Raw genomic sequence first — 11,749 nt, 5'->3', positions numbered from 1 at the left:
GTTGCGAATGTGGCAGCCAGACTCTGCCGGCGAGAAGGAGTCCACGGAAGCCGTATAGCAGCCATATACACTTGCGGAGGCATACGTCGACGTGCTGACCTTACGCCAATGCGCCTGACTTCACTTCCTCCATTGGTCTGACTGCGTGCATTCCACGCGCGGAATCTGGGCTGTTTGCGGCCACCGCCTTGCGCGCCATGTATGTATTGAGCACCATATCGAAGACAGAGGCATGTAAGCAGATAAAGTCTGCAACGGCAGGCTCAGTACAAATGTAGGCAGCAACGAACACGAGAACGCACCGGCAGTCGGACGGCGACTCATCCTCCAGCCAGCTCGAGGCGAAGGGCGGGCCAGCGATAGGCCGCGCTTGTGCGCAAAGACGGGGGAAGGAAGAAAAGAAGCGGCGGAAAAAGCGTGGGAGCCCTTCCGGCTCCATCGGGCTTCTTCCCCGGTTGCACGTGCCGCTTATCAACCACTCTCACCCCTTCATCTTCGCGCTTCCCCGCTCACCCCGCCCGCCAACCGCCCGCCCCAGAGGGCGGCGCCTTGTCCCACACCTTGCACGGCCGCTGACGGCGCGCTAACCCGCCGCGCCGGCCACTGAACGGCCCACTGACGCTACAGAATGCTAACTACCTCCAGGACTCGGCGAATTCGCCCCGCTGAGTCCCAAACTGCGCCGACGGCCCCTCCGCGCCAATTGCCGGCACCAAAGGAGTCGAACGCGGCCCCAGCCGGAATGGACACTCTGGCGGCAATCGGTCAGCAAGGATCGCCGAGAGGCCCGCTGGGCTTATATATCGAGCGGGAGAAGCGCGCTGACGTGGAAAGCAAGTCCTACATCGCGCAGATCGCCATAAATTCGGTCGAGACCGCCTCTCCTCTGTCCCTCAACCCCAAATCCGACCGAACGCACCATCTCCGCCCTCGATGTCCATGTGGAGGTCCACGAGCTAGGGGACAGTGAGTCGCCAGGCAAGACTCGGAGAAAACAAACTCACATAGCTTAGCAGCGTCCCTACGATGCACACGATGGCGCGAACTAATGGCGATGGAGAGCGCACTGGCGGCCTCGGAGACGTCCGCCGAACAAGGCCCACTGCTACGGGCAACCACTGGGACAAGGTGCGTGAGGACAACGACAAGTATGGCGCCAGACTCACCTTTCTCCAAGGCTGGAGGCGGAAAGATGACCGCTAACGAACGGTCAGCAAGACGATCTTCAAGAACAAGAACAAGTGAGCGACCCGGACGCGTGACAAGCGCAAACACACACGCCTATACGGACGCTGCGCGACGCTAGTATGGACAGTCCGCAAACAAATCGAGAGGAGGAAGAACGTGCATCAAGCCTCCCACGCGGAATCGCCCTCGACATTGACACTACACAGCGCGTCAGCAAGAGGGAGTCACGAACAATAAACACGCACCAGCCAGCCCTTGTCTCGCAACCTAACTCACTACTCGTGCCAACACCAACGAGCGCGAAGAGACGAGAGAACCCTGTGAACACGTGAGTCCGACATCCAACGAACAGTATATTGCCAATCTCACATAGATATAACGCCCAACTGCAAGGTAGCAAAGACGGAAGGAAGCTGCGGATCTACAAAAAGGTGAGTCCGTCCACAAAGCAGTCTAACACGAAACTGACCTTCATTGGACAGCGACGGCGGATATGGACACCGCCGCCAACGTGCGACGCTGGGAAGCATGGTCAGCAAAGGGATCAAGAAGAAGCAGAACGTGTGTATTGGTCAACGCCGACGACCGCGAGCGGGAGAACCATGGACTTGGGGCAGAGTTCGGCGATGTTGTGGGACTGAAACGAGGTAAGCTACCCAGATGATTCGTTTGACATGAAACTGACCTTGGTGGGATGACGAGCGACGACGATCAGGTTCGCTGGCACAACAGGTCAGCAACATGGGCACAACGAGCCACAAGCACGCACCGACAACGACGACCACAACGACACTCCCTCCTCCCGCAACAGGACACAGGGGATGGGCAGTCGCAAGGAGACGGTGGTAACGCTAAGAGAAGGTCAGTGGCCTCCACAACGCAATCGGGCAAGAAACTCACCCGAGCAAGCGCAAAGTCAACATCACGTGGGTCGGGCTCGCGACGAGGGAAGATGGAGGGAAGAGGAAAGAGGCATGCGGGCGTGGGCAGAGGCCCACGTCCCTTATATACCCCGTCGGGCCGAGACCCGTGGAGCACGTCAAAGGGTGGCGTTGCGTCTGAGGGCGCCTTCGGAGAAATGGAGAGATGTTAATATGTCAATGGTAAGCGAGCTTGCCCTTTCGTTTCTCTGAAGCATTTCAAGTATGGCAATAGCACAAATAGAGCCATCCGAGCCAACTACAGAGTAGCAGAATGAAATGGAATCCCTCACAATAAGCAGACCATATCGCCGTTTGGGACTCGGTGACCAAAATAACTCCATGGATACACGCGTCTGGACCCCATCTGTCATGCGGTGACAGTGCGGCGGTTCGATGCGAAGCCCTCGCTTAACAAGACAGAATTCCGTGTTGGTATGGGCAGTGTTGGGCGATTTATGCTCTTCAGGGACGGCGAATGGCGCTCCAGACTGGTCTACTGGCTCAGGGTGAGCTATCTATATCGTCATATGTGTTGGCCTGCCCCGATCATGGCCGCACAGGAGACTTATCCCAGCGTGTAGCACGGGCGATCTGAAGTGGAACAGGATGCGATCAGGAGCGCGATTGTGCTCCGGAGACGCTGGAGGAGCCGGCAATGACGGCAACGCATCGGCCGTCTCAATTGACCGAGTCCCCGCATCCAAAGGGCGAAGATTCCGAGTTCAACCGGGTGAATTGCCCGATATGGCGGGTGAGCATAGCCGTGTGATCGCGTTAGAAGACTGCAAGTGCAAGGTAGGGAAAAGTCTGAGGAGGGTGAAGAGGCCTCAGGACTAGCAACATGGCATGTCAAAAGCTGTGGAAAGGGCAGAAAAATAATATACCAAGAGTTTCTTGCAGCCAAGCACAAGACAGAACAGTGAAGACAGAAAACCAGAAACAGGGCAAGGCCGCTGAGCCAAGAAGCGTTTAGAGAGCTATCTAGTTAGGGTCACTTGTGCTCAGGGCCGGCCATTGCCGCTTTTGGCCATTACACCACTTTGGCGAAGAGCCCGGCGCGGTTCCATTCCATCACCTCGCTTAATCTTGGACTTCATTTCCGTTCCCGTAAGGGCTCCATCGGCCCTTCTCGACCGCCCAAGTATCGATGTCCATGTCTGGATAAATTTAGCCGCGGCTCATCAATATCCCGAGTTAAAAATATATCGACATAATGGTGAATATCCTCCTCGATGCTGTCTTTGCAGTTCACGGTCACTAATGCCTTGTGGCACAGCACAATGAGCACTGTTCTCGAACCCCTCCCTCGTGCCCCTACCCCGTCGACCCTTGCCGGGTCATCCCGGCGTACTATTGCCGTCATCAATGGCCCGGCCATGGATACTGTTGCCCCCCGGCTTATCGATGTTCCGGGTTAAAAATATTGAAACGCCGCGTTGTTGACGGCAACACGTGTGATTCCCATCAATCTAGGGTTGTCTGGACCCCGTCGTCATCTCCTCGCTCACTCTCCCCTCCCTCCCTTTCACCGCCTGCGGCACTCGAGGACAAGCCACGCGAGAATGGAGGTCGGCCCCACAACTTAAGCGCGGCGCGCCCGTTGATACTTTGGGGGGTGCGCGGCGTATTTTGTGGCCCACAGAGTCCGCCCGCAATTCCTGTGTCATGCACGTCCAGCTGCCCAGCGGAGCGCGCACCCCATTGCTGCATCCAGTTTCCCTCGCCTTGCATCGTTTCGCCGACCCTGAGCCGGTGACAGCCATGACACCGAGACGACGTGATTTTCATCAAGACATCAAATTATCAACAACGTCACGCAGGCCCTTCTTTCCTTTGCTCCACCACCACCAAGGTTCGTTGCTTTCCTTCCTCTGCCTTTCCATCGCTGAGCACCTCACAGCTCCCGCCTCACGTTGCACGCGCTGCTTCTGAATGTAAGTTTTCCTTCTTGCTCGTCTCCCGAGTCTTTCTCACCGTTCTTTCAGCTTCATCGTCGACCCAGGGTGTCTTGCAAGAGATTTCCGTCGTTTCTCTTCTGGCGCTCGTCGCTGATGGCTGTGCGCCTAGGGCCTACCGCAGCACAGTATCACCCTTGACATCATGCGCGTCGACTCCACTGCTCAGCTCAACTGGTCACCCAACGCGGCGATGAATCTGGTGGATATTGACCAGTAAGTTGGCGTCTATCCCTCACTCTTGGCGTTGCTCATGCCCCTGTCAGTGTCGTACATCCTCGCCCGGGGAGCGGACGGAGGGGGAATCCATGCCGGTATGACCCTTCCCTGTTATATTTCCCCTTATTGACGTCTACCAGTCGCTACATATCGGCGCTTGGGTGCAGGGAATCATACTTAGAGGGGGAACCTCTGCTGGTACGATTTTGCCTTTGTTTTTGCTCACTCTTTCGTTGACATGTGACCTAGCTTTCCTTGTGGTGCGCATTTGGGAGGGGGAATCCATGCGTGGAAGGGGAACCTCTGCTGCTATGGCTTTCCGCTCGTCTTGGCTCGATGTTTCATTGACACTGACCACAGAATCGGACTGGCTGATGTCCCGGCAGTCATCGACATTGGCGGATCAACACCTGGGGAGGGGGAATCCATGTCCGGAGGGGGAACCTATGCTGGTACGTCATTCTGATTATTTTTAGTTAATGTTTCACTGACCCTGACCATAGAATTGACTTTCCTTGTCATTGTTCACGGCCCGTTGTTGGTCAATCCCGCGACAACCGTGCCCAATCGCTTACTTTGATCGCAATCACGGGCATCACCGGCGGCTTACGTAAGCAGATTTCCCGTCACCTTCAACTTGAAAAATGTTCAGACTTTTTGCACAGGCTTTCGGCCGGTCGGAGGCATATCAAGCAATGTCACGCCTCCTTGCCTATCACCGCTATCAACCATCATTCTTGAACCGGCGGCGTCGGCGCCTGCCGACAAGTGCATCTGTCAGGTCTCTCCACTATCACCGCTGCCATCGGCAGATCATGCCTTTGTCGCCGACCTCGCCGCCGTCAACAGATCGGTGCCGCCTCAATACCGTCAACTCCATCACCAACATTCCTCACTGCCATCTCCGTCACCTCGGCCGCTATCCATGCTGCTACACCGACACGGCCCGACTGGCTCTATGCTCCCTCAGCCCGGCAGTCAACTCCATCATCCCCATCCATGTGGCCTGCCGCATCGCCCATAGACGTGTGGACCACCGTGACTTGATGTGCCATCACCTTCATCAGTCGCATCAATCACATCAGCATACCGCCATCATCGGCGTCCCATCGTATCAGATCCTCGCATCACTGGCCGCTTTCTCCTCTGCTCTCCACGCCGGGCTCAGTTAACCTCATCACCTCCACCGACGTCGCCTCTAGCGCATCAGCCGCCCTGTTATTGCCACCATCAGGGTCCCTTTGGATGTATCTGCCGCTGTCCCTGCTTGCATCGCCTCCATCACTGCGCTTGATGTCGCATCAGCACCCCGCCATCATCGCGCTCCCACCAACGCCGGCGTCCCATCGGATCGGATCCTCGCATCACTGGCCGACCTTCTTCTCTCCCTTGCGCCGATATGCCATCCTCCGCCCTCTTCACCCCACGCCGGGCTCAGTCCGCCCCATCACCGCCATCGACATCACATCTGGCGCATCAGCCGCCCCGTCATCGCCGCTGTCGGGATTCCTTTGGATATGTCTGCGGCCGTCGCTGCTCCGCCCGCGCACCAGTTTCCCTCCGCCAGGGCGGCATGTTGGTCTTCCTCGGCGGTGGCCGGCTGGCCGGATCTGATGCCATCAATGCCACCTGATGGTATTCTGGCGCGTATTTTTGGCCTTCTTATACGGCATTCAAGGCCTCAATTTTTCTGGGTCCGGGCCGCCGGAGGCAAGCGTACCGCCCGGCCAACAAAGCTCTCGGCAGTGCCTCTTTGGCACATGGCGCCCCTCCTCTCCCCATCCTCCACTATGCCGACATGCTTCTCTGTCGCTTCTGCCTCGCACTGCTGTTCCTTCTCCTTTGCGCTCGATTTGATGCCATCAGATCGTATTTCTGCCGTCGTCTGGGCCTGCCTCACACGGCATTCAAGGCTCGGTTCTTCCCAGGTCTGGCCTGCCGGAGGCACAACCGACGTCCGGCCTACAAAGCTTTCGGCAGTGCCTCCCTGGCCCCAGCCTGATCGGCCATGCCCACCATCGATGTCATGTCCACGCGTGCCGATACCGCCCTCGGCTTCCACTGCGCGCGGGGCTACCCTTGATGTCATATACCGCGTTCGGCTTCCACTGCGCGCACGATTTCGCGTTATATTTGATGCCATCAGTGCCATCTGATGGTATTTCTGCGGTGATTTTTTCTTGGTTTATGCGTCATCTAAGGCTCACTTTTTCCCAGGTCCGGGCCGCCGGAGGCGAGCGGAACGCCCGGCCTGCGAAGCTGTCGGCTATGTACCACGGCTTGACTTCCGTGGACCATCAACCGCCATCGCCCTTGGCCCCGCAACTTCCCGTTGGGCCACAACACCGTCTCGCCGGCTCACATCCCTCTGCTTCAATGTTGGCCCTATTGCTCTCGGATAGCTTCGCCATCTCCTGCCAGCGGTGCTCGCAAGCCTGCTCGGCACCCCCCAGAACACCTCCACCCGTTCCGCGCGCGATTTTTGTGCTGCCATTTGATGCCATCACCGCCATCTGATGGTATTTCTGGGGTCATTTTTCCTCGTTTCATGCGCTATTCAAAGCTCATTTTTTCACAGGTCCAGGCCGCCGGAGGCCCACGTACCGCCGGGCCAGCAACGTTTTCGGCTGTGTGCTCTCCACACAAGTGCCGTGACGGCGGTTACAACCGCGCCTTGTCGTGTCCGAGGGCCCAGGGGAGCAGCGGGACTCATCGGCATCCAGCCCTTTGCAACGCGATGGATCAACTCTGAGCGCGCGGAAGAAGCGGGAGTTGACTTTGCGTTAACGCTGGATTGGAGGGAAGTGAGATACGCACGCCTGCGTGGGATGGTGCAGCGGGATGGACTTGTCTTGCACGCCCGTTTTGACGCGATCAAACGCGTCGAACGCGTCTTAATTAGCGTGTCTCGTACTTAGCCAGATACACGAACTTTGCCTACCAATACCTGCCCGGAATGCCCGAGAACGGACTCTGTCAAAGACCCCCCCATGCACGCGCCAGACTTGCCCAAAATAGCCCTCAGAATCCAAATTTTCGTCCCCACTAGAATTACCTCGTGACTTTCTAGAGGTCCGTGCGCGAGCCAGCGGGGTATATTAGAGTACGCTCTCGCTCGCGCGACTTGGCGAGCGAGCGCGACTTAGCGTTGGAGCGCGGCGTGCAAGGGGGGGTATGATTTGACATGTGAAAGTTTTTATTATGTGTGACGTGAGGGCATGCGGCGCCGCAGCCGATCGCGCGCCGTACCGCGACCGATGAATCACGCACAGAGACCGAATGGCAGGAAGCGCCGGGAATATGGAACCAGGCGCATATCGATGGATGGAAGAAGATTATCGACGCCGTGCATGCGCGAGGCAGCAAGATCTACGCACAAGTAAGCGTTATCGCCGCCGAACAATACATCTTACTGACCGCGTCCATAAAGCTTTGGCATCTTGGCCGTGTCAGCCATCCCGACGCTCCGCAACAGATTGCTGCTGGCGTTCCGGTTTACGGACCCTCGCCGATTGCTGCTCGGGGCGGAAAGTTTAGATTCCTCCCGGGCTCACCCGGTTATGTGACAGTAAGCTTCAATGACTCCAGTTACTTGTCTCACATATGGCAGCCAACGGAGCTCCCCGACCCCAAGACGATCATTGCGCTCTTCAAGCAGGCAGGTGTCAACGCCAAAGCAGCGGGCTTCGACGGTGTCGAACGTTTGTGACAACTTCCGTGTCTTTGGCCTCAGATGTTGACTCCTCCTCAGTCCACGCTGCCAATGGTTACCTCCCCAACCAATTCCTTGACTCGACTTCAAACAAGCGCACCGACTCATACGGCGGCTCCGCTGCCAATCGCTCGCGGTTCATCCTAGAGGCACTCGCCGCGCTGCAAGAGGTCTACCCGCAGGACGTCTCCATTAAACTCAGCCCCACGGGCGGGTACAACGACATGGGCATGCCGCTCGACGAAACGCTCGACACATTCGGATACCTCCTCACGCAAATCGACCAGCTCCCCAACCCCCTCTCTTACGTCGTCCTTGCGCGCTACAATCCCTTCCTGGACGTCGAGCTCGACGGCAAGCTCCGCGCAACGCAGTTCGACGTTGTCGAGGCGCTCAAGGGCTACGTCACACGTTCTCTGCTGTTCGTCAACTCTGCGCTCCAGGTCGCGGATGCGGAGGCGTATGTCGGGGACGGTACGGGCGTCGTCAAGGGCGTATTCTTCGGACTGCATTGGCTGACGCACCCCGACCTTACGCGGCGCATCGAGCAGGGCAAGCCACTGGACAATACACCTGATTTCGCGCATCTCTATGGCGCGGAAGGCGTCGACCCTGCTATTGGGTATACGGATTACAAAGTGGCAGTTTGAATGGGAGAGGGCCCGGGAGGCAGGATTCTAGGCTACACTTGCCAGTAAATGACTCTATTCAACTGGTATTAGATTGAAATTATTTGTTCATCCTTGAAAAGTGAACCTTAGAGGAGGTGCAGAATTGAACAGTCTCTAGGCTTCTTGGGCTCATTCCTGTTTACTTGATCCACCCGCCCTGAAGTGACTGGCCACATGAATAGTATTGAGATAGTATGCAATTGAGCCACAGTCGGGGACGGCACGGGCGTCGTTGTTACACGTATAGATCGTCAAGCAACTCCTTGTCCAGCCTTGGCCCAACCGCACATTCAAAGTTACGTGGATGAGTGTCCACGGTGAGCATGTTGTATTGACCAAAGAAAATGAGCACACACCTGTCCAGCCCATCGCTCATCTCCCAGACGGGCTCGATCTCATTACCCTCATCATCCCGTTTCTTCGCAACCTTGCACATCGCAAGCACCGTCGCGACAGCGATCCAGATGCTGTTGTCTGTGAAATACCGCCCGACGCAAATTCTGCTTGGAAGTTGTCAAATGTGGAGGCAGGACGAGACGACACCCACCGCCGCCCATAGCCAAAGGCATCGGTGAATCGTCGCCCGCGGGCCCTGGGAGGAATCGCTCGGGCCGCGTCAAGGAAGAGCTTGTACCGCGGTCCGCAGCGCAACACGGTAGCCGTCGTCTATGCCAGCCTGCAGCGCGGTGACTTCGTGGCGGAAGGGCGAGGTAAGCTGCCTTCGTCGGCTCGTTTGTGGGGGAGAATCTGGCCGTCCGGCTCTACAGCCGAATCAAACTCAAATGGAGCCTGTCGACGGGCTCCAGTTCCCCCAGAGCAGCGGCGAAAATTGAAGGGTGAAGGCTTTCGGGTTGCGAATGTGGCAGCCAGACTCTGCCGGCGAGAAGGAGTCCACGGAAGCCGTATAGCAGCCATATACACTTGCGGAGGCATACGTCGACGTGCTGACCTTACGCCAATGCGCCTGACTTCACTTCCTCCATTGGTCTGACTGCGTGCATTCCACGCGCGGAATCTGGGCTGTTTGCGGCCACCGCCTTGCGCGCCATGTATGTATTGAGCACCATATCGAAGACAGAGGCATGTAAGCAGATAAAGTCTGCAACGGCAGGCTCAGTACAAATGTAGGCAGCAACGAACACGAGAACGCACCGGCAGTCGGACGGCGACTCATCCTCCAGCCAGCTCGAGGCGAAGGGCGGGCCAGCGATAGGCCGCGCTTGTGCGCAAAGACGGGGGAAGGAAGAAAAGAAGCGGCGGAAAAAGCGTGGGAGCCCTTCCGGCTCCATCGGGCTTCTTCCCCGGTTGCACGTGCCGCTTATCAACCACTCTCACCCCTTCATCTTCGCGCTTCCCCGCTCACCCCGCCCGCCAACCGCCCGCCCCAGAGGGCGGCGCCTTGTCCCACACCTTGCACGGCCGCTGACGGCGCGCTAACCCGCCGCGCCGGCCACTGAACGGCCCACTGACGCTACAGAATGCTAACTACCTCCAGGACTCGGCGAATTCGCCCCGCTGAGTCCCAAACTGCGCCGACGGCCCCTCCGCGCCAATTGCCGGCACCAAAGGAGTCGAACGCGGCCCCAGCCGGAATGGACACTCTGGCGGCAATCGGTCAGCAAGGATCGCCGAGAGGCCCGCTGGGCTTATATATCGAGCGGGAGAAGCGCGCTGACGTGGAAAGCAAGTCCTACATCGCGCAGATCGCCATAAATTCGGTCGAGACCGCCTCTCCTCTGTCCCTCAACCCCAAATCCGACCGAACGCACCATCTCCGCCCTCGATGTCCATGTGGAGGTCCACGAGCTAGGGGACAGTGAGTCGCCAGGCAAGACTCGGAGAAAACAAACTCACATAGCTTAGCAGCGTCCCTACGATGCACACGATGGCGCGAACTAATGGCGATGGAGAGCGCACTGGCGGCCTCGGAGACGTCCGCCGAACAAGGCCCACTGCTACGGGCAACCACTGGGACAAGGTGCGTGAGGACAACGACAAGTATGGCGCCAGACTCACCTTTCTCCAAGGCTGGAGGCGGAAAGATGACCGCTAACGAACGGTCAGCAAGACGATCTTCAAGAACAAGAACAAGTGAGCGACCCGGACGCGTGACAAGCGCAAACACACACGCCTATACGGACGCTGCGCGACGCTAGTATGGACAGTCCGCAAACAAATCGAGAGGAGGAAGAACGTGCATCAAGCCTCCCACGCGGAATCGCCCTCGACATTGACACTACACAGCGCGTCAGCAAGAGGGAGTCACGAACAATAAACACGCACCAGCCAGCCCTTGTCTCGCAACCTAACTCACTACTCGTGCCAACACCAACGAGCGCGAAGAGACGAGAGAACCCTGTGAACACGTGAGTCCGACATCCAACGAACAGTATATTGCCAATCTCACATAGATATAACGCCCAACTGCAAGGTAGCAAAGACGGAAGGAAGCTGCGGATCTACAAAAAGGTGAGTCCGTCCACAAAGCAGTCTAACACGAAACTGACCTTCATTGGACAGCGACGGCGGATATGGACACCGCCGCCAACGTGCGACGCTGGGAAGCATGGTCAGCAAAGGGATCAAGAAGAAGAAGAACGTGTGTATTGGTCAACGCCGACGACCGCGAGCGGGAGAACCATGGACTTGGGGCAGAGTTCGGCGATGTTGTGGGACTGAAACGAGGTAAGCTACCCAGATGATTCGTTTGACATGAAACTGACCTTGGTGGGATGACGAGCGACGACGATCAGGTTCGCTGGCACAACAGGTCAGCAACATGGGCACAACGAGCCACAAGCACGCACCGACAACGACGACCACAACGACACTCCCTCCTCCCGCAACAGGACACAGGGGATGGGCAGTCGCAAGGAGACGGTGGTAACGCTAAGAGAAGGTCAGTGGCCTCCACAACGCAATCGGGCAAGAAACTCACCCGAGCAAGCGCAAAGTCAACATCACGTGGGTCGGGCTCGCGACGAGGGAAGATGGAGGGAAGAGGAAAGAGGCATGCGGGCGTGGGCAGAGGCCCACGTCCCTTATATACCCCGTCGGGCCGAGACCCGTGGAGCACGTCAA

The 11,749-nt window shown here is 57.6% G+C and overlaps 1 protein-coding gene across 1 annotated transcript; it reads left to right on the top strand.

Annotated features, from left to right (window-relative positions):
* Nucleotides 1–7,486: 7,486 nt before the first annotated feature.
* MIND_00985800 (Oxidored-FMN domain-containing protein) lies at nucleotides 7,487–8,647 on the top strand (the record flags this gene model as incomplete). Its single annotated transcript, XM_037366465.1, has 5 exons — nucleotides 7,487–7,495; nucleotides 7,560–7,664; nucleotides 7,716–7,853; nucleotides 7,896–7,986; nucleotides 8,037–8,647. 5 exons carry the CDS (start codon nucleotides 7,487–7,489, stop codon nucleotides 8,645–8,647), a joined length of 954 nt encoding a protein of 317 aa, XP_037217877.1.
* Nucleotides 8,648–11,749: the final 3,102 nt, after the last annotated feature.

The sequence above is a fragment of the Mycena indigotica genome, assembly GCF_014461135.1.
Source record: "Mycena indigotica strain 171206Taipei chromosome Unknown Mind.scaff0008, whole genome shotgun sequence".
Classification (NCBI taxonomy): Eukaryota; Fungi; Basidiomycota; class Agaricomycetes; order Agaricales; family Mycenaceae; genus Mycena; species Mycena indigotica.
Note: the sequence above shows the minus strand (reverse complement) of the source record. Positions and strands in the feature narration are given on the sequence as shown.